At 42.7% G+C, this 23,811-nt stretch overlaps 1 protein-coding gene across 1 annotated transcript; it reads right to left on the reverse strand.

Annotated features, from left to right (window-relative positions):
• Positions 1–302: 302 nt before the first annotated feature.
• Positions 303–21,239, reverse strand: RNASEH1 (ribonuclease H1). The gene is given in 13 exon segments (XM_049784655.1): positions 303–1,033; positions 2,643–2,651; positions 2,653–2,703; positions 2,705–2,769; positions 3,330–3,414; positions 4,215–4,269; positions 5,768–5,799; positions 5,802–5,869; positions 12,804–12,968; positions 15,296–15,432; positions 18,276–18,301; positions 18,303–18,375; positions 21,095–21,239. Coding segments are annotated over 13 exon segments (990 nt in total). The 5' UTR covers positions 21,232–21,239; the 3' UTR covers positions 303–946.
• Between the last annotated feature and the right edge of the window lie 2,572 nt (positions 21,240–23,811).

Below are 23,811 nucleotides of genomic sequence, written 5' to 3' on the forward strand. Positions count from 1 at the left end.
TGTGTCACATGTTGGGTCACATCTTGCGTTAGTTCTTAGTGTGGAGGACGCAGCATAACCCTCACTATCACTGCAGGATTTTTACCCTCACTCAAATGGCAAAATGCAATATGTATTTAATATATTATTGTTAAAATTATATGCTTTTTGTGTGAGTGTTTGTCTGTTTTGGCAGGTCACTGCGTGGTGTGGCTCTCTGACTCACAGTTTAACATTTTGGCTCTGTGTCGAACTTATTTGCCACCCCTGCTTTACAACAACTACAAAAAAGGTAATAAAACATAAATTGAAAAATTACTCAACTTACCAAACTTTATTATACTTCCAATAAAAATAATTTTTTTGTACTTACTGTTACTATATAATGATCAGGAGCTATTGATCATTATATAGTATATGTATATACTTCTGTGCTACTTCTGCACCCAGGGCCCGGTCATCTAAGGCTCCACTCACACTCAGCAGTGGGTACTGGCTGGGGCTGCAGTTGCCAAGGGCATTGTGCCTTTCTGTACTCAACACAGGTGCACATCAGCCATGAGGAGGGAGACTTCATCTTGACACATGAATCACAAAGGAACTTTCTTCCAAGACTTTAGGAGTGCTTGCCTGCCGCTTTTCAACATTTTTTTTTTTATTTATTTCTTATTAAATCCAAAACCATAAAAATGTTCACACTGCAGTAAAAGTAACTGACAAAGCACAATGCTGGAATCTCGGATAAACCTCACGTTTCAAGGCGGTTCATCTATTATCCATTTCACCACTTTTTAGCATATAGTTTAAGAGAATGTCACTTTGTCTTTTTTTTTGTTGTTGTTGACTTAGCTTGAAGGTCGTTGTCTGCCAATCTGCTGCAACCAATGGCCATCTGGATCTGGATCTTTTATCCCAGAAAGGAATGGAAACAAATGAGCTCAAGTTTTCCCAAGAAATAAAAACTACTTCAGTCTTCAGATTGTCTAGCTCCTTCTCTTGCTAATCTGTCAGCTGCTTCATTGCCTATGAATCCCGAATGACCAGGAACATGCATCTGTTAAACAAAGTTTTTCTTTTAATGGTCACAAACCTTAGACAAACTATATATGATTATACAACCTGTATAAAAAAAATTCAACTGATGGCCAACAGTACAATACCAGAAGACACCTCCAAGCAGTAAAACAGGACATATGTCCCAAGTATCACTGGGTGTTGGATACCCAAATCAACTTATTTGGTAGAGACCATCTTGTGGAAAGTCCCCCTTAGATTTCCCTTCTTCCTCAGCACAATTTTAAGTAGCACAAAGTACAAAGTACATTCTGAGAGCATCTATGCAAAGGATATATTTAGAAAAATTCCTTTTGATTCTCCACAAAGTAGTTTACTGTTTGTATTGTTTTCTTTCCCCCATCTAATGATGGGATGTGGCAAGCTTTCTGGGCAAAATAAATGATGATGAAGATGTAAACAAAAGACACAATAGGAGAGGTGGATTTGTATGATTTAACCGCTGTTGAGCTTCCCCCACCATTTTTTTTTTTTTCTTTCTATAAAGATGGAAACATAAATGTTAAGTTACCCAAGTTCCAGGGAATCCTGGGGTGGGAGAGTGATGCACAGCTGTAAACATGGTGATAGTTTTGTTTGTTCTGTAGTGTAGGAAAATGCTACTTTTCTTTTTCTTTTTTCTTTTTTTCATTAAAAAACCTTTTGTTAAAATTTATTTAGAAAGATGTGAGGGAAGAAGAGAAAAGGGAGATGAACATGTTCAGAGGAACAAAGGGTTCTCCAGAGTAGAAATGAGCAAAGAAACAAGCAAAAGAGTAGGTGCTCAAGGGAGACATGGATATGAAGAGCAAATCTAATAAGTCATTTTTTTTTTTTTTTTTGGTTTTTGGGTCCACACCACTGCAGCGCTCAGGGGTTACTCCTGGCTCTATGCTCAGAAATCGCTCCTGGCAGGCTCGGGGCACCATACGGATGCCGGGGACTCGAACCAATGACCTTCTGCATCAAAGGCAAATTACCTTACCTCCATGCTATTCTCTACGGCCCCAATAATAAGTATTAATGTCAGAAATAATATACCCATTTGTATCTCAAAGGTATTAAACATCGTTTTAAATAAAGTCATTATAAACTAAAGGGGATCTGCTGCGTGTGGGGAGAACATCCCCTTTGCTACCAGGAAGGTTACTCTTGGCTCTTGTGCTAAAGATCACTTCTGTCAATGCTCGATGAATCCTGTATGCTGCACTGGAGCTGAACTAGAGTCAGCTGCATGTGAGACCAAGAACAAACCCCCTGTACTCTCTCCTCTTGATTTTATTAACATTGTGACCCGAGTACCCAGAAACCCACAGTAGTCACAACACATCTCACAGAACAGTGATGAGATGCACTGTCAAGACATTAAAATCACACTAAAGTCTGAAAGACAACCATAAAGAACAAAAACACAGAACACCCAGAATAACCTACACAGCAATCTCTTATTAAGCAGCATCAGACATATGAGTCAGCCATACTCTACCTGCAACCCTGATGACAGTTACTGACTTTGTCACTGAATCACTTGAAAAAACTTCAACTTTCCAATAACTTCAATCATTTTTCTAACAGTCAGTCGTAAGTGAGGGCTGAAGATGAACACTCACCCACTGAATTATCCATGTCCTGAGTAAGTTTCTCCAGCCACACAAAGTCCTCTTTGTTGATCCACCTCTTTCCCTGTGCTTGTTTTCCATCCATTTTTCTTCCAACCTGGAACCCAGCTAGTGATACCTAAAAGAAATTCATAGATCAACTGACCTCAAATTCTGTCCCCTCCTCCCCAACTTTCAACTTCCCTCAGTTTGATTCTGAGGAACTTTTGGGACTTTGCTCTTCCTTATATGGGCCATGCTTTGGCTGTTAGCACAGACCTTAAGGCCCTCCTTCTGAAACTTTACTCTAGCACGTGTGATACCAACAGCTCTCAACATGAAACACTTCTTTCCCACCTACCCAACTCCAGGCTCCCTATAAGTAACCATTTCCCAAAGGAGCTGTCAGCATGCCATTCCTCAGTTACTTAACTTAGATATAAAAGGGGAACAAGAAGACGGACATAACTGGCTACCCTCATCCTCAGTGCAGCCTAAAAAAATTTACCTAGAGTGACAATAAAGCACCAAAGTAAGGGGGCTCAAAGTCCTCACCTCTTGCCCCTAATGACACAGCAAATGTTATTTCTATCTTTACTGTCCTGGGTCCTAGCCCTGAGTGTCCTCTCTCACCAGGGAAGGATATTCTATCTCCCCAAATACACTTGAAAAGCACCCGCAGTAGAAAGTAACACATACCATTTATAGTGAACATACTGTCTGTATACAGAACCAGCTTGCTGATGTTTTGGGCCTTTGCTTGTTCAATTGCTTTGCAGGCTGCCTTAAAGAAACAAGTGAGTTTTCAGGCTACAGAAATCATTTAACTTTCTACAGTACTGTAAATTAAATTACTTCAAAACTTGTTTTTCATCTATCTTGTGCTAACAGTAATGATTACAAGTCTCTGTGGGACTCATTCTGCATATATGGTTTTCCTGTATGACCATCTGTTTGAAATAAAAAGTATGGAATTCTTTTAAAAAAAATTCTATGTTTTAGAATTGTAACCAAACCATTTCTGGACTTTGAGTATCTTATATTCTTTATTAAAATAAAAGTATATTAAGATGGGGCCGGCAAGGTGGCGCTAGAGGTAAGGTGTCTGCCTTGCAAGCGCTAGCCAAGGAAGGACCGTGGTTCGATCCCCGGCGTCCTATATAGCACCCCCCCCCCCCACCAAGCCAGGGGCAATTTCTGAGCGCTTAGCCAGGATTAACCCGAGCATCAAATGAGGGTGGTCGAAAAACCAAAAAAAAAAAAAAAAGTATATTAAGATGTTCATAGTCAATGCTTAAAAGTGATAAACCTACAGGAAAAAAGCCTGAGTCCAGAATCCTGAGTACCACTGGGTGTGGCTAATAGTGATAAACATGAGTTTTAGAGCTATAAGGACAGTAGAGCAGGTAGGGCACTTGCCTTACATGCAACTGGCATCACAAAAGGCACCCTGAGAACCAACAGAGATAATTCCTAAGTGCAGAGTCAGGAGTAACCCCTAAGCACTGCAAGGTGTGGCCCAAAAACAAAAAACAAATAAAAACCAACTTAAGTTTTAGTGGAAAAGTATATCTGATAACTTACATGAATCTCCGCTCTTTGGTTTGTCTGTCGACCAGGAAGTCTAATGCCTACATTTCTGGTTTCAAAACAAAAGGAATAAAATTATATAGCTCTGGAGAATTCTCAGTATCTTTCATAGAGAACAGGCTTATTTACAATTTAATTTGAAACATGAAAAAAATACTGCCTTTTAAAAACTTAAACCAAAAAATAAGTAAAAATTAAACTAAGCATACTTTTTTTTTCTTGTGGTTTTTGGGTCACACCCGGCAGTGCTCAGGGGTTTTTCCTGGCTCCGTGCTCAGAAATTGCTCCTGGCAGGCACGGGGACCATATGGGACGCCGGGATTCAAACCGATGACCTTCTGCATGAAAGGTAAATGCCTTACCTCCATGCTATCTCTCCAGCCCCTAAGTGTACTTTTTTATATTGAAAAGGAATATGGCACAGTGGAATGAACATTGGACCAGAAGCCCAAAGTGCAATTTAATTTAATCGCCTGAAATTCATTAGAGTGTGGTCTTGGATAATGCCGTAAATAATCAGTACCGTAGATAATAAGTGCCACATGAGTCCATGGCCTCTTGTAGGGTTTGGAAACTAAAACAAGCCTTCAAAGTTAAGTGAAATGCTTGAAAGATGGCTCAAAGGGCTGAGCACATGCTTTGCCTGAGTTCCCAGAATCAATTCCCTGACAGCACAAGTCTGCCTTTTTCAACCTCTACCCCCAGCACTGTCAGGTGTGCTCCTCAGCTAAACAAAGTAATGGAAGAAACTTCTAGAACGTACAGCTCAAGAGAAATGTGATGCTACTATTACTGAGCAGTTTATATAATCACCCCTATTAATGCTGTGGGCATCTGTAAGCACCAGACAGCAAAGCTAAAGAGATGAGATGTGACTGTTTCTCCAGAGCTACTTCCCACCCCTCTCGTACTTCTGGATGCCAGTTACTATTCACATTCTTTCATACGCAGGGGCCAGATACAGATGAAAATCACAGTTCACATCTTGTCTTTGTGCTATGCAGAAAACCAAGAGGCCTCCTCTCAGTTGGCATCTTCAGGAGAGGCCAGGGGATGGGACAGGATTCAAGTGCAAGTGACGCTGCTCCTGGTACATCCCCTGCCAAAACCATTGCCCAGGATACATGAATTTTTCAAATGGCAGTTAGATTATTAAGGTGGAAAGTTTTAGGGCTACGAATGCAGAAAGCATCATCCTCAAGAACAAGCTGCCAGAGGCCAGAGCAGTAGCACAGCAGATAGGACTAGGGACAACCTGGATTTGATCCCTGGCATACTATATGGTCCCCCCAAACACTTCCACAGAAGTGACCCCTGAGCACCGCCAAAAAAACAAAAATAAAACCGAAACCAAAAAAAAAAAAAAAAGAAACCTTTCCAAAGGTAGGCCCTGAGCATCACCTGGGCTACAGCCCAAACCAAATAATAACAAAACAACAATAAAACTATCAAACAATAGAAATAAACAAGTCATGTTACATTCTTTCTTTCACAAGTTTAGACTGATTTGAGCTGAAGTTTCAGGAACCCAGTTTTAGTTTACTTACAGAGGATGACCAGGTCCCCAGTAAACACCGACTTCCCTGCTCGTGCCCTCCTCCGCCCATTGCTGGAGCAGCAGCCATCCGTATAGACAACAACAAAATCTCCTATGGGAGGAGAAACTTGTTGAGTCCTATCAGACCAATATGACTAAAAATCTTTTATACTCACAAACAATTGACTACATTTAGACATAGCACTTTATTTTTGGTTTTCTAGCCCAACTTGGCATGTTTAGGGTTTACTCCTGCCTCTAACACTCAAGAGAATCACTCCTACAAGTACTCAGGAGACCTATGTGTGCTGGGGATTGAAACCCTGGTTTGGGTACATACTAGGAAGCTCCTTTACATGGTCTTCCACTACTCTGGGTCTGAATTAAAAAGGGTATTTTACAACCCTGTATAAGCTTTCTGTCTTGGAAAACAGTATTAAAGCTTCTATGGAGGCACTGGACCCTTGCTTTGGAAACCAATCAATTCTAAATGCCAAGCAAATAAAAGCTGAAAAGCCAAACTTTGATAGAAGAAAGGGAAGAGAGTGGCTTAGTAGACTTATATAAAGCTTTTCACCCCCACAAAGCTAAATACACATTCTTCTAAAATGTACATGGAACATTCTCCAAGATAAATTACATGCTGAGCCAAATAAATATACCAGTACCTTCATAAAACCAAGAAAATAGAAATTATATCAATTATCTTCTTTAATACCTGGAAATTAAACAGCTCACTACTGAACAAACCAGCAGGTCAGAAAGGAAATCAAAGAGAAAAATCAAGATTCTTGGAAACAAATGAGAATGAAGACACAAATCATCAGAATTTGTGGGATGGGGCCATGACCCCTCCTGCCGTGTGCCAGCCTTGGCGGACTGCAGCTGGGCGCTGATGATTCCAGTAAATTTTAATTTAATTTAAACATTAAATTTTGAAAACCAGGAAAGGCAAGTCCCCTGTTTGTGACATCAAGCTGGGAATATCTACGCCTGCCCAGTGGTTCCTGACTGTGAGAAACTGTAAGTGTTGCCTGTGCGTGTTTTTCCACTGTCCTGTCTCCTGAACCTCTTGGGAGTGGGCCAAAAAGGGCCCAGAAAAATAGCTCTCCCAGAGTTTCATCCAAGGGCGGGAACGCCAAGGAACTGTGTCCGACCATGAAAACCGGCTATCCACAGTATTCTGCAGAAAGGCAAGTCCCCTGTTTGTGAGTCAGACTGAGAATATCTACGCCCATCCAGTGGTTCCCGACTGTGAGAAACTGTAGGTGTTGCCTGTGCATGTTTTCCACTGTCCTGTCTCCTGAACCTCTTAGGAGTGGGCCAAAAATGGCCCAGAAAAATAGCTCTCCCATAGGCTCCAGAAGAGCGCGGCTGCTCTGCTTTGCTTTGCGGCCCTGCACTCTTTCTAACCAATGAACCCCACCACAACACGCAGAAAAAAATCACACTACAAACATGACAATGGGGAAACCTCACAGGCAAATACCATGCACAGAGAATGAAGACAATAGCGCGGATGACCTAAAAAATCCCAACCATCTGATTAACCTCTCGGATAAGGAGTTTAGAATAGAAATATGGAAGATGTTTGTGTAGAACTCAAAGAAAGCATAGATCAATCTGAACAGACCACAAAGACAGAAATCAGAAAACTCCAAACTGAAATAACAGATCTGAAAAACATGGTAGCGCAACTGAAAACATCAGTGAATGGCCTAGCCAGCAGGGTAACAGCAGCTAAGGACAGAATCGGCGTGCTGGAAGATGAGATGCAGAAAAACTCAACACAGCAGAAGAAATTGGAAAAGAACCTTAAGACAAATGTTCAGGTAATGGAATAAGTACTCAAGAAATGTGAACAGATGAAAACGGAAGTCTTTGATAAACTCAACAGAAACAACATAAGTATCATTGGAGTCCCAGAGGCCCAGGTAGGAGATCTCCAGGAAGAATCAACTGTCAAAGACATCATCAAAGAGATACTCCCAGAGTTAAAGACTACATGCAATCAAATCCTGCATGCCCAAAGAGTACCAGCTAAAAGAGACCCAAAGAAAAACACCCCAAGACACATCCTCGTTATGATGACAAATCCCACAGATATAGAATACTGAAAGCAGCAAGATCAAAAAAGGAAAATACATTCAAAGGAGCATCCCTAAGACTTACAGCAGACATGTCACAAGAAACGATCAAGGCCAGAAGACAGTGGTGGGATATTGTGACAAGATTGAATAAAATGGGTGCCTCACCGGGAATACTGTACCCAGCCCGACTCAGATTCATGTTTGAAGAAAAGATACATAGTTTCATTGATAAACAACAGCTCAGAAACGTCACAGATGAAAAGCTAGCCTTAAAGGAAAAACTGCAAGGTCTACTTTAAGACAAGAGAGACCAACAAACACAGCAAACTGATCTACAAAGATGACATTAAATCCTATGACAATCATCTCCCTCAATGTCAATGGACTAAATTCACCAACTAAAAGATACAGAGTGGCAAAATGGGTCAAAAAGATGAATCCAACCTTCTGCTGCCTACAAGAAACACACCTGAATAGTCAGAACAAACATAGACTCAAAATCAAAGGTTGGAGAAAAACCGTCCAATCAAACAACAGACTTAAAAAAGCTGGAGTGGCCATATTAATATCTGATGACACCAACTTTGTACTCAGAAAAGTTGTAAAGGACAAAGATGGACACTATGTACTAATCAAGGGTTATGTGCAACAGAAAGAAATCAGACTATTAAACATATATGCACCCAATGAGAGACCAACAAATTATCTAATACAGTTACTGACAACTCTGAAAGAAGACATCAATAACAACACAATAATTGTGGGAGACCTCAACACGGCCCTATCAACACTTGATAGGTCAACCAGACTGAAACCCAACAAAAACATACTAGCCCTGAAAAGAGTAATGGAAGAAAGATATATATATGACACTCCATCCCAAAACACCTGTATACTCATTCTTCTCCAATGTATATGGGTCATTCTCCAGGATAGACTACATGCTGACACATAAAACATACCTCCATAAAATCAAAAGGATAGAAATCTTGCGGGCTACCTTTGTTGACCACAAAGCTCTGAAATTAGATGTGAACTACAAAGGCACACAAAAGAAAAACTTTAACAATTAGAAATTAAACACCCTGCTGCTGAACAACCAGTGGATCAGAGATTAAATCAAAGAGGAAATCAAAACTTTCCTGGAAACAAAGGACAATGAAGACACAAACTTCCAGAATCTATGGGACACAGCAAAAGCGGTCCTGAAAGGAAAATTTATAACTCTACAAGCACACATCAGGAAGGAAGAAGGGGCCTACCTGAATAGCATAATAACGCAGCTATAAAATTAGAAAGTGCTCAACAAAAGGACCCAAAAATAGGGAGACAGAAGGAAATAACAAAGCCGAGAGCAGAAATCAACGAAGTGGAAACCCAAAAAACAATCCGAAAGATCAATGAAAGCAGAAGTTGGTTCTTTGAAAAAATGAACAAAATTGATAGACCACTGGCAAAACTCACAAAGAAAGAGAGAGAGAAACCTGATAACCTGTATTAGAAATGAAAAGAGGGAGAATCACAACAGATATTACAGAGATTAAAAGGGTAATGAGAGACTACTTTGAGAAACTTTATGCTACTAAACATGAGAACCTAGAAGAAATGGATAAATTCTTGGACACTTATAACCTTCCATAGTTAAGTAAGGAGGATGTAGCATATCTAAACACTCCCATCACTATTGAGAAAATTGAAACTGTAATCAAACATCTGTCCAAAAAGAAAAGCCCAGGCCCATGTGGATTTACTAATGAATTCTTTCAAACCTTTCAAGAGGAGCTACTACCAATCCTAGTCAGGCTCTTCCATGAAATTGAAAAAACAGGAACACTCCCAAACAACTTTTATGAAGCCAACATCACCTTGATACCAAAACCAGACAGAGATGCTGCCAAAAAAGAAAATTATAGACCAATATCCCTGATGAATGCAGATGCAAAGATCTTCAACAAACTCCTGGCAAATAGAATCCATTGCCTAACTCAAGAAAGATCATACACTACGGACCAAGAGTAGGTTTCAGCCCAGGGAATGCAAAAATGGTTTAACATCCGTAAATCTATCACAACATCATACACAACATCAACAAGAAAAACATAGGGGCCGGGAAGGTGGCGCTAGAGGTAAAGTGTCTGCCTTGCAAAGCGCTAGCATAGGACGGACCACCGGTTCGATCCCCCGGTGTCCAAGATGGTCCCCCCAAGCCAGGGGGGCGATTTCTGAGTGCATAGCCAGGAGTAACCCCTGAGCGTCAAACGGGTGTGGCCCCAAAAACCAAAAAAAAAAAAAAAAAAGAAAACTAAAAATCACATGATCATATCAATAGATGCAGAGAAAGCATTTGATAAGGTCCAACACCCATTCTTGATAAAAACTCTCAGCAAGATGGGATATGAAAGGACCTTTCTCAATCTAGTAAAGCCATCAACCACAAACCAATGGCAATATATTTATCCTCAATGGAGAAAAAACTAAAAGCCTTTCCTCTAAATTCTGGTACAAGACAAGGCTGTCCTGCTCTCACCACTCCCTCTTCAACATAGTACTGAAGTGCTTGCTATAGCGATCAGGCAAGAAAAAGATATCAAGGGGGAATCCAGATAGGAAAGGAAGAAATCAAGCTCTCACTGTTTGCAGATGACATGATACTCTACTTAGAAAACCCCAAAAGACTCTACCAAAAGCTTCTAGAAACAATAGACTCATATAGCAAGGTGGCAGGCTACAAAATTAACACAAAGAAATCAATGGCCTTTTTATACACCAAATAATGATAGGAAGAGATGGATGTCAAGAAGGCAATCCCCATTCACATTAATGCCACATAATCTCAAATATTCTTGGAGTCAACTTGACCAAAGACGTGAAGGACCTATACAAAGAAAACTATAAAGCCCTGCTCCAAGAAATAAGAGAGGACACATGGAAATGGAAAACACATCCCTGCTCATGGATTGGCATGATTAACATCATTAAAATGGCAATACTCCCCAAAGCATTGTACAGATTTAATGCGGATCCCAAATAAAGATACCCATGACATTCTTCAAAGAAGTGAATCAAACACTTATGAAGTTCATCTGGAACAATAAACACCCTCGAATAGCTAAAGCACTCCTAGGAAAAAGGAAAATGGGAGACATTACTTTCCCAAACTTTAAACTGTACTACAAAGCAATAGTTATCAAAACAGCATAGTATTGGAATAAAGGCAGACCCTCAGATCAGTGGAATAGGCTTGAGTTCTCAGACAATGTTCCCCAGACATACAATCACCTAATTATTGGCAAAGGAGCAAGAAATCCTAAGTGGGAGGCAGGGAAAAACCTCTTTCAACAAGTGCTGCTGGCAGAACTGGTTAGCCACTTGCAAAAAAGCGAACATAGACCCCCAGTTAACATCAGTAACGAAGGAGCAAAATCCAAATGGATTAAAGATCTTGACATCAGACCTGATACCATAAGGTATATAGAATAACACGTAGGTGACATGACATTGAGACTCCATGTCATTGAGACGAAAGGCACCTTCAAGGAGGAAACTGAACTTTCCAAACAAGTGGAAGCAGAGATAAACAGATGGGAATACATTAAGATGAGAAGCTTCTGCACCTCAAAAGAAATAGTGCCCAGGATACAAGAGCCACCCACCGTGTGGGAGAAACTATTCACCCAATACCCATCAGATAAGGGGTTAATATCCAATAATACAGGGCACTGACAGAACTTTACAAGAAAAAAACATTAATCCCATCAAAAAATGGGGAGACGAAATGAACAGACACTTTGATAAAAAAAGAAATACAAATGGCCAAAAGGCACATGAAAAAATGCTCCTCATCACTGAGTCATCAGGGAGAGATGCAAATCAAAACAACAATGAGATACTATCTCACACCACAGAGATTGGCACACATCACAAAGAATGAGAACAATCAGTGCTGGCAGGGATGTAGAGAGAAAGGAACTATTACCCACTGCTGGTGGGAATGCCCGTCTAGTACAACCTCTATAGAAAACGATATGGAGATTTCTCCAAAAACTGGAAATTGAGCTCCCATTCGACCAGCTATTCCATTCCTAACGATATAACCCTAGGAACACAAGAATACAATACAAAAAACCCCTTCTCACACCTATATTTATTGCAGCACTATTCACAATAGCCAGGCTCTGGAAACAACCAAGATGCCCATTCCAATAGTATGAATGGCTAAAGAAAAGTTGGTACATATACACAGTGGAATATTATATAGCCGTGAGGAGAGATGAAGTCATGAAAATTTTCCTATACATGGATGTACATGGAATCTATCATGCTGAGTGAAATAAGTCAGAGGGAGAGAGAAGCGAGAGAGACAGACAAGAATAGTCTCACTCATCTAAGGGTTTTAAGAAAAATAAAAGTCATTTTTGCAACAATCCCTTAAAGACAATGAGAGGAGGACTGGAACTTGCAGCTCACTTCATGAAGCTCACCACAAAGAGTGGGTGAGTGCAGTTATAGAAATAACTACACTGAGAACTACCAAAATCAGGTGAATGAGCTGATGGGAACTGGAAAGCCTGTCTAGAGTACAGGTGGGGGTGGGGTGGGATGGAAGGAGATTTGGGACACTGGTGGTGGGGAATGTTGCACTGGTGAAGGGGGGTTTTCTTTACATGACTGAAACCTAATTCACAATCGTATTTGTAATCTATTAAAATAGAAAAAATTTTACATGTACATTACCATTGATTATAATACTACTATAGAAACCAAGAGGGCCATAGCAATAGTACAGCAAATAGGGTGCTTGCCTTGTATGCATCTAAACTCTGTGTCCCATATGGTACCTGAGCTTTCCAGGAATGATTTCTTAGTACAGAACCAGGAGTGACCCTGAGCCATAGTAGGAGTTCACCCCTCCCAGCAAAAACAAAAAAATAAATAATAAAAATCCAAGAGAAGTACCCATGTAAGAAAATGTGCTTTTGTCAATTGCTGGTACTGAGTCCGTATTCTGTTTTAAATGCTTTGCACAGGGCTCTGCACTTTCACCTTCAACTTCATTCAGGGACTCATGAAGTCGTTTGCTTGCTTTCACTTGTGGTTCTTCTACAAGTTCCTTTTTCTTCCCTAAAAACATAGAATCCAGAGAACAAATGAACAAATAGTAATTGATTCAAAATCCAAAAATTCAGGAAGCTACTTAACCTTTGTTGCCTAATAAGATTACGTTTGTTTTGTTTTGCTTTTTGAGAAACACTAAGTGTTAAGGGCTTAGTTCCGCCTATGTACTCAGAAATCACTCCTGACTTGTTTGATATGTGATGCAAAATCCAACTGAGGGGCTTCTGTTCTTTTCTTTCTTCACCTCTTCTCTCTCTCTCTCTCTTCTCTCCTTTTCTCTCTTCTCCTCCCCACTTTCTTTCTCTCTCTCCCTCCCCAACTTCCAATCTCCCAATGTATAAGGAGCTTTTTCTGTAAGGAAAGCCAATAATATTAGATTATTAGTGGTTTTCCTCTCTTCTTCCTCGCTCTCTCACCTTCTCATCCTAGAATCTTTCCTCATCCATATAAAAAAAAGAAAAGAAAAGAAAAATAATCAAAATGAGGTCTGTGGAATGGAAGCAAATACCTAACTTGCTGTGCAAATTCTCTGGGTTCATCCCCTTAACAAGATTAAAAAATCCACTATTCTATGGATGTTTCCCTAAAAGAGGAAAAGATCTTAAAAATAGTGTAAACCATTGCAGACTTTAGTGTACTGGTGAAATTATTCTAAATTATTCATCACAAGTTTCAAAAGAACAAGAATACTGTGTGCATATAGGCTCCTCTATATGTAAAGAGGTTTAGGATGAAATAAGTAAAACATAAGAGATTGTCTTAGCCAAAAGCATGAACATAACAACTCTTTGACATGCAAACCCTAAATTGTTTGGAGAGGAAAAACTGAGGTACCACCTGGGATGCAGAAACCCAAGGCGAGCTAATCCAATGAAGGTTGTAACCTCAGAAGAACTGAAGAGGGGTTGGAGAGAGTGGGGCAAGGGCGATTGTCTTGCACACTATATGGTCCCTATGTGATCCCTACGTGCAGAACCAGGAGTAAATCATGAACACCCCCAGGTATGGGAAGAAAAGGGAAAGGAAAGCAAAAGGAAAAAAAAAAAAAAAGCAGAAGAGGAAAAGAAGGGAGAGGGGAGGGAGAGAATAAGGGAGGAGGAAGGGAGAAAGAGGGAGGAAGGGAGGCAGAGGGAGGAATGGAGGAAGAATGAGGAAAAAAGGGAGGGAAGAAGGAAGGTAGGGAGGGAAGGAGGGAGGAGGAACTAAAATTTATTATACCTAAAAACTATGGGGATGATGCCGGGCAGTGGCACTAGAGGTAAGGTGCCTGCCTTGCCTGCACTAGCCTTGGATGGACCTCGGTTCTGGACGGACCGCGTTTGATCCCCCGGCGTCCCATATGGGTCCCCAAACCAGGAGTAACCCCTGAGCGTCACCGGGTGTGGCCCAAAAAACCAAAAAATAAATAAATAAAATAAAAACTAAAAACTATGGGATGAGACTGTGAAAAAATCATAATCAGAGCAAGGTTTTCCCATGACAGACACCTGGCTTAACTTTTCTTTTTTTTTTTTTTTTTTGGTTTTTGGGCCACAACCCTGTGATGCTCAGGGGGTTACTCTGGCTATGGGCGCTCAGAAGTTGCTCCTGGCTTCTTGGGGGACCATATGGGATGCCGGGGGATCGAACTGCGGTCCGTCCCTAGGCTAGCGCAGGCAAGGCAGGCACCTTAACCTCCAGCCGCCCACTCGCCCTGGCCTCCTGCTTAACTTTCATGGTATTCCAAACTCTAGGCAAAACCCATTTGGAAAAACTTCTAAGAGCTTTTCTGGAAAACCATGTAGAGGGCTTGCTCTTCAAAACTGCGTTGTCCTTTGCTTGTCTCTGTTCATGCTTTTTCCACTCTGGACAAGTACAAGTTCTCTCTTGAACATTCTTCCTCTCTTTTTCTCCTCTAACATATAAGTTTTCACTCAAACACTACCTTTGACTGAAGTGACTGTACAGTGGATAGGGCACCTGTACTTGGTTTAAGATTCCTCAGGTGGTAGGGACCAGAAGTAAACCCTGAAACTCTACTGAGTGTGGCTCCAAAACCAAAACAAACAACAGAAATGATCTTTTTTTTTTTTTGGGGGGGGGTGGGGGGTTTTCACACCAGCAGGCACTCAGGGGTTGGTTACTCCTGGTTCCAGCTCAAAAAACTCTCGTCCAGGGCAGGCTTCGGGGACCCATAAGGGGATGCCGGGATTTGAACCACTGTCCTTACCTCCATGCTATCTCTCTGGCCCCACAAAAGAAATGACCTTAACAAACGTTTGTCTCCCCTTGAAATTCTTTTCTGTGGGAAAGGCAACGGACTTAGAATGCCTATGGCCCAAGTTAAGACTTACAGACATCCTTAAATAAAGACTGCAACATCTGAGAAATCAGGTAGCAGGGATCATCTCTCACATCATGCAGAACAAGTGGGACTCTAGGTACAACATGATTCTGCCTCTCTGAAGAGCAGAACATGTATCCATGCTGCCTACGGACTCAGAGAAGACTTCACCAGTGCTGACCCAAGCTATGCATCTTCCCTAATGCAGGTTGCCAAGTTCAGCTGAACTGAGGATGGAAACACTCTTTCCTGAGTCTACATCTCTCACTCCCAATTTTAACAGCCACCCTGGCAACAGCTTATTGGAGATGAAGGAGACAGCAGATGCAGGATAGTGAGTCTCCCCCATTTCTGAATCAACCCTTCCAGGATACACTATGAGCATGACTGCTGTTCCAGGAATCCTGGCATTATCCACAATTGCAATGAAACCCCAAAGGCCAGCTACTCAAAAGCTCATGCATCTTGGTGAGCTCTGCAAATTGTTGGAAAACATAAGCTGCCAGGATCCAAGAAGACAGTTTCAATGAACAAAAGTGCAATGCTTTACAGGTAGAAAAACTGTGTTTAATATGATGTATCTCCCAGAATCACAGGGGAACACTAAGCCAGGAGCAGCCTATGGGCACCACTAGGTGTGGTTTTCCCCACAAAGGAATAGAAATCCTCAAATTTACATCCTTTTCTGGGAGGCAAAAAAAAAAAAAAAAAAAAAAAATCACTCAGTGCCCCTCCCTGGCATCTAACTTAAGTGAGCAGACATAACCCCCTGAATTGGTCTAGCATCCCCATGAAGGGTGGTATCTACCACTGTGAGAACTATGGTTTAAATTAAGGTGACTCGGGGCCGGAGAGGATATGCATGGAGGTAAGGCGTTTGCCTTTCATGCAGGAGGTCATCGGTTCGAATCCCGGCGCCCCATATGGTCCCCTGTGCCTGCCAGGAGCAATTTCTGAGCCTGGAGCCAGGAATAACCCCTGAGCACTGCCAGGTGTGACCCAAAAACCAAAATAAATAAATAAATAAATAAATAAATTAAGGTGACTCAAACTACTTTAAGCTCAGTTACTTTGTCCCTAAATGGAAACACCATAAGGATGCATGCCAAGAGTAAGAAAATTCACCACTTTAACAGTTAATAGCCTTTGCAACCCAATAACAAGCATTGAATACATTTTGTTTTAGGTTTCCATCAGGTAGGTGCTCAGAGGGGTTATTCTGACTCAGTGCTCTGGGATCCATCTCTAGCTGTGCTGCGGGGGAAATGTGGAAAATGGGTGGGCTACTGGCAAAAGACTGCATCCTATCCATTAGATATTCTTCTAAAAGATGAGTTTAAGTATAGCGAAGACACAGACTACAAGAGGACTACAAGAGAAGATTTGGTCTTTTGGATTAACCTCTAAAGCTTTATATGGGGCCATATTCACTGGGACTCAGAAGCCTACGCTCAGCTTTATACTCAGGGGTAAGCAGAGAAAGCAGGCGGTCCTGGAATCAAACTGGCCTCCAAAGCATGTGCTCAATCTACTGAGCTATTTCTCTGGCCCCCTCACTCTAAAACTTTTTACTAACAGGAACCACTAAATGAACTACCGCTCGACCTGTTTCTTGATTTATGAAAAGAGGAAATTAGAATTGACTACTAAGGAATTGGTTATGGAATACTATGAAATTGACCACTGTGGTCAACTGAATCTATGGATTCAATCTATGGAGTCAATTCAACTGAATACTATGGAATTGGCCAGTATGGTCAATTGGAATACTATGGAATTAACCACTAAGCAGATATCTCTTTTTCCATCTTTTGTTTCTCAAGATTGCTTTAGCTATTCATGGAGGGTGTGTGTGTGTGTGTGTGTGTGTTGGGTTTGTGTGTGTGTGTGGTGTGTGTGTGTGTGTGTGTGTGTGGTGTGTGTTGTGTTGGTGTGTGTGTGTGTTTTAACCATCATGTTACAAGGTTGTTTCATAATACAGTTGTTTTTTCCCCCACAGATAGTTGTTCACTGATTGAATTAAATCATATAATATACAAACAACCTTCACCAGTGCACATTTCCTACCTCCAATAGCCCCCTAGGTTCCCTTTCACCCTCCCTAATACCCTTTTCTTCTGTCTCTGGGGGCATACATTTTTCTTCTCTTTCTCTCTATTCCTTTATTTTTTCTTTTAGACACTGGTTTTGCAGTACAGTGTACATTTCCCATCACCAATGTCCTCTAGTTTCCCTCCTAGCATACCCTCCCCCATCTGCCCTCTCAGACAGGCATTTTCTCTCGCTCGCTTTTCTTTTTTGATTCTGTGGGTTGGCACTATTGATAATTAAAGGTGTACCCACATATATCACTTTATGCCCTTTCAGCACCCAGTGTTTTGTCTAGTCTAGAGTGATCAGTTCCAACCATCACATGTCACTGTGAACCATTCACTACCTAACTGTATTTACCATTTTTTCTGGAAAGATTCCTACCATGGAATTGGGTCCTCCTGATGATCCTCAGGACGATCATCTTCTCCAGGTATTTCCATACTATCTACTATTTTTCTTATACCCTATTCACATGAAATGAGATTATACTATGTGGTGATACCTCTCCCTCTGACTCATTTCACTCAGCATAGTACTCTCGATATACATCCATATATACGCAAAATTCATAACCGCTGCATATGTATTCATTGTGTAAGATGTACCAGTTTCTTTATCCACTCGTCCACTAAAAGTGTTCTCAGGCACTTGTGTTGTTTCCAGATTCTGGGTATTTGTAAATAGTACTGCAACAAACATAGGGATGCAGAGGGTTTTTCTGCAATGGTGTTTCTAGATTCTTAGGATATACCTTAGGAGGGCTATTAAGCAGATACCTTCTCCTAACTGCTTAGTGGGTAAGTAAAAAATATCAAGTGACATCTGAGACTGAATGGCTCTGAAAGGTTACAAGGCCAATGATGGGGAACTGTGACTACCTTCCGTACTGTCAGGGCTCCCAGGAGTTCCTAACAAATGCCCAGAGCCTCCTCTTCTGTTGCAAACTTCTTAAATCTGGCAGCTGGAAACCGATCCACCTGGAATCTACATTCATTCCTAGAACAGAAAGCAATGTTACTTGGTGCTCACCCCCGCCGCCCCCCCAGCAAGTAGCCCCCTTGGAAGCCATTCTTTTCCGAGGGTGGAAGCAGTGTACAAAGGGTAGGCAGTCAGTTCATAGAAAGCAATGGGGCCCTCACCTTACTACCTCTAGGTTCTATCTTGCATGTCTAAACTTTCAACTTGTAACCTATTAAATCTAAGAGACAGCAGTCACTTTAAAAGTTTCCTCATATTCAATGCATAATAAGATTTGGGAGGCTTTGGGGAAAGGGTTTTATTCAATGTTTCAATTCAAGCCAAGTCAGCTTCTGAGATGCTTCTTGCTCAGATGCAAACTACATGAGGCAAGAAACACATACTGATGATAAATCCTGACCTAAGGCATCAGTGAGAAAATCTGGGTGCAAATTTTGCATCATATTACTAAGAAATTTCTTGCTTCTTGATCCTGGTAAGTAACTAGAACCCAAAATGAGAATCTTGTGGGGCCTGAGCAATATATACAGCAGATGGGACACTGCTTTCATGCAACTGACCCATATTACATCCCCATCACCATACATAGTCCCTTGAGCCTTCACGAGAAGCTATCCCTAAGTGCAGAACCAAGAGTAAGCTTGAGCCTCATGAGTGTGGTCCTACAACCAAAGAGAGAGCACCCCACCTATATAAAAAAAAAACTTTCTGGAGTCGGAGAGATAGCACAGGAGTAGGACTTTTGCCTTGCACGCAGTCGATTCAGGGACAGATGATGGTTCAAATTCTGGCATCTCATATAGGTCCCCCCAGGAGCTTGCCAGGAGTGATTTCTGAGCGCAGAGACCAGGGAGTAACCCCTGAGCTCAGCCAGGTGTGACTAAAAAAAAAAAAAAAACCCAAAAAAACAAAAAACAACTTTTTTCTTTCATTTTGGGCTACACCCTAAGGTGCTCATGGGAGGTACAGGGGACCTAGGGTGCCAGAAATGAATGCAGGATACCCACATGTGCTCCTACCCTTTAAGCCAGCGAAAATACTGGGCTTCAAAACAAAAACAAAAAACCATAACAAGGAGCCGAGAGATAGCACAGCGAGAGGGTGTTTGCTTTGCATGCAGAAGGATGGTGGTTCGAGTCCTGGCATCCCATATGGTCTCCTGAGCCTGCTAAAGAAACAATTTCGGTAGAGTAAGAGCCAGGAGTAGCCCCTGAGCGCTGCCGGGGTGTGACCCAAAAACAAACAAACAAAAAACAACAACAAAAAACAAAAAACACAAAAAACGTGGTACAGGAATCTAAGTATTGATTAAGTTCACGTCATCTATGGGCTTTACGAAAAAATGAAAGACATTTTTTAAACAGTATCTCAGAGACAAGAGAGATGAGGACTGGTAGGTGCAGCTCATGACATGAAGCTCATCACATAGAGTGATGAGTGCAGTTGGAGAGATGACTACACTGAAAACTATCATAACAATGTGAATGAATGAGGGAAGTAGAAAGCCTGTCTCGAGTACAGGTGTGGGGAGGTGGGGAGGAGGGAGATCTGGGAAATTGGTGGTGGGAATGTTACACTGGTGAAGGGGGTGTTCTTTACATGATTGTAATCATACAACTATAATCATGTTTGTAATCACGGTGTTTAAATAAAGATAATAAAAAAAAGAAAATGTGTGTGTGTTTTATTTTGGTTTACTGAACAATACAAAGGATACTCTGGGCTTACTCCCTTACTATGGGCTCTGCACTCAGGGTCACTCCTGGAGGGTGGAGTATTGGTGGAGGGAAAGGAGAGGAGGATCAATCAAACCCGGTTGGTAGAATGAAAGGTAAGAAGAACCTTAGCCACTTTACTATATAGCTCCAGCCCCTATATTTCCTTTTAAAAACAGGAACACAGGGGCGCCGGAGAGATAGCATGGAGGTAAAGCGTTTGCTATGCAAGCACAAGGACGGTGGTTCGAATCCCGGCCTCCCATATGGACCCCCGAGACTGCCAGGAGCGATTTCTGAGCGTAGAGCCAGGAGGAAGCTGCCGGGTGTGACACCCCCCCCAAGAAATAAAAAAAAAAAAAAAAAAAAACCCAGAAACAAAACAAGGGCCGGGCGGTGGCGCTGGAGGTAAGGTGCCTGCCTTACCTGCGCTAGCCTAGGAGACGGACCGCGGTTCGATCCCCCGGCGTCCCATATGGTCCCCCAAGCCAGGAGCGACTTCTGAGCGCATAGCCAGGAGTAACCCCTGAGCGTTACCGGGTGTGGCCCAAAAACAAAAAAAAAAACAAAAAACAGAAACAAAACAAAACAATAAGACAGGTATAATCTAGGATCCATTCTACGTGAACCTTTTTTTTGGGGGGTGGAGGGGGCCACACCCGACTGCTCTCTGGGGTTACTCCTGGCTGAGACATGGCCCAGGGAGGACCATCACGGATGATGCCTGGCGTGCAAATGCAAATAAATGCCCTACCCACTGTGCTATATAGGTCTGGTCCTCTATGTGACCTTTACTTCATTTCTCTGCTGGCACACAGCAACTACCGTCAAAGGCGTGACTGTCAGATTCCAGCAACGTGCATTGGAAAAGGCGTTGGCGTGGGGATCACACCCCACGCACGCACAGGCCGTGGGGGTTCGGCCTCCCCCTGCAGCTGCAGCAGCAAGCTAGCTAGCAGCAGCTAGCAGCAGCAGCAGCAGCAGGAAGGGGAGGCCTTACCCGGGGTCCCCCCGCCACTCACCAGGTGTGTGAAAGACCCCGGTCTGGCGGCCCCGCCCGCACGGGCGTAAAACATGCTGAGGGCGAGCCGTAGCCGCGGCCACGGCAGCGCAGAGCGGCCCAGGTGACTCTCTGCGCCAGCAGGAGCAGCCTGCTCATGACTCACGCACCCCAGCGCCAGGCCGGGGAGCATCCTTGGCTCGGGGGGCGCAGGACGGCGGCTCACGTCCGATGGACTGAGTGAGGCAGCGCGGGGGACCGGAAGCGCCTTCACACACCCGGATCCCGGAAGTCCCTTCTGGGGGACGGGGCCTACGCTAAAAGCCGTAGCTAGGCAGGGCGGAGTCACTGGCGGAAGTCTGGACGGTGTGGGCGGAAAGAGATTCACGAGGGGGCGGGGCCTGATGGAAGGGACGGAGTCAATGACGAAAGTCTCGGCGGTGTGGGCGGGAGGAAATTTACGAGGGGCGGGGGTTTTAACTGGGATTCTGCGTTGCGTGGCGGCTGCAGGGCGTGGGGTTGGGACGTGTGGCGGCGGATGGAAGCCAGGAGTGCTATAGCGCAGTGGAAAGGCGTTTGCTTTGCAAGCGGCCCCATATAGCAGAGACGGTGGTTCGAATCCCGGCATCCCATATGAGCGCAGAGCCAGGAGTTGATCCCTGAGCGCCGCCGGGTGTGACAAAAATAAATAAGTAAATAAATGAATGAATGGATGAATAAATGAGATATATTGGAACAGAAACATTTATTTATTTCTAAATAAATGAGATGTATGGACAGAACATTGCTTGCCTGGCCCTGTCCCAGTGTGTTGTGTGTGAGTGTGTGTGTGTGTGTGTGTGTGTGTGTGTGTGTGTGTGTGTCTGCCTGCCTGCAAGGTTAGGAAAGGTGGTGCATCTAGGACCATTGGATTAAAAAAAAAATTGGGAGCTGGGAGAGACAGCACAGCAGTAGGGCGTTAGCCTTTCATACAGAACGGTGGTTCCCAGTCCCTTGCATCCCATATGGTCCCCAAGCCTGCCAGGGAGTGGGAGTGATTTTTGAGCGTAGAGCCAGGGAGTAAGCCCCTGAGTGTTGCCGGATGTGACCCCCCCAAAAAAAATGTTAGGGGGGCCCTTGGTGGTGGGAATGTTGGTGGTTGGAATGTTGCACTGGAGAAGGGGGATATTCTGTTTATGACTGAAACACAACTACAAACATGCTTGTCATATATGGTGTTTAAATATTTATTTAAAAAAAAGAAAAGCAAGCACAATTGTGAATATATTCTATCACTAGTAATCTCATTAAAAAACACATCAGCAAAAAATGTAAATAAGAATAATTTTAAGGGGGGGGCGGGCGGGTGCGGTGGCGCTGGAGGTAAGGTGTCTGCCTTGCAAGCGCTAGCCAGCGGTTCGATCCCCCGGCGTCCCATATGGTCCCCCCAAGCCAGGGCGATTTCTGAGCACATAGCCAGGAGTAACCCCTGAGCGTCAAACGGGTGTGGCCCAAAAACCAAAAAAAAAAAAAAAAGAATAATTTTATTATTTTTAATCAGCCTAAAAGCAAATAATTTATAATTATTTGGGGGGAGGGGGGTTAGGCCACAACCGGCTTGCGTTCAGAGGTTACTCCAGACTGCGCTCAGAATCACTCCTGGCTGGTTTAGGGGACCATATGGGATTGAATCCAGATCGGTCCTATTAGCAATTTGTTAGACTACATTTATGCAACAGGACTTCAATGGTGTCTCTCTATGGTCTTTCATTACAGGTCTCTAATCATCCAGAAATGTTTCTGAAAATGCTTTTACTCAACTGGATTTGTTTTGTTTTGGTTTTGGCTTTTGGGAATATAAAGAGCTCACTCCTGATTCTGAACTCAGGGTTCATTCCTAGTTGGGTTCCCAGTACCATAAGGAGGGTTGAAGATTGAACCACAATACAAAGCAAGTGACTTACCCTCTATATTACCTCTCTGAACCCTCCATGACTGGATTTTCGTTTTCCTGTGTGAATTGCTTGCTCAACAAAATCACCAGTTAGTGTTTTTTTTTTGTTTTTTGTTTTGTTTTTTTGGGTTTTTTGGGCCACACTCGGCAGTGCTCAGGGGTTTACTCCTGGCTGTCTGCTCAGACATAGCTCCTGGCAGGCTCGGGGGACCATATGGGACACTGGAGATCAAACGAAGGTCCGTCCTGGCTCAGTCTCATGCAAGGCAAATGCCCTACAGCTGTGCTATTGCTCTGGCTCCTTCACCTGTATTTTTAACTAAGAAAAGTTTTCAAATTCTGCTTTTGATTTTGATTTTGGTGGGTCCCCCAGCTGTTTTCAGTGCCCACTCTTGGCAGGGCCCAGAGACTAGAGAGGGTGCCAGGAATCAAACCCAGGTTGGCTGTATGCAAGAGATTCCCGAATCCTTGGAATTTCCTGAGTAGTGATAATAGCTTTTATCCTATAAAGACAATTCCTGGTGGGTTTCTAGATATCTTCAGAAGGAGGATAGTGATTCAAAAGACTAAGTCATGATTAGAAAGTTAAAGTATTGAAAATGTGTTATGTTTTAGGGCAATCCTGGAAGTATTCAGTCAAACTACCTCTGACTTAGAATGTTGGTGTCCCTACAGTGCCAGGGATCAAACTTGAATATCTGCACTTCAAAACATGCACTCCATCCCACTCTCTTGGGTTTCTAGGGTTTGAACTGTTAGTTTTATCATATTTTCCCTAGAAAAGGAAGAAGATTAGATATTGAGTT

This window comes from Suncus etruscus, chromosome 12, assembly GCF_024139225.1.
Source record: "Suncus etruscus isolate mSunEtr1 chromosome 12, mSunEtr1.pri.cur, whole genome shotgun sequence".
In the NCBI taxonomy this organism is placed as follows: Eukaryota; Metazoa; Chordata; class Mammalia; order Eulipotyphla; family Soricidae; genus Suncus; species Suncus etruscus.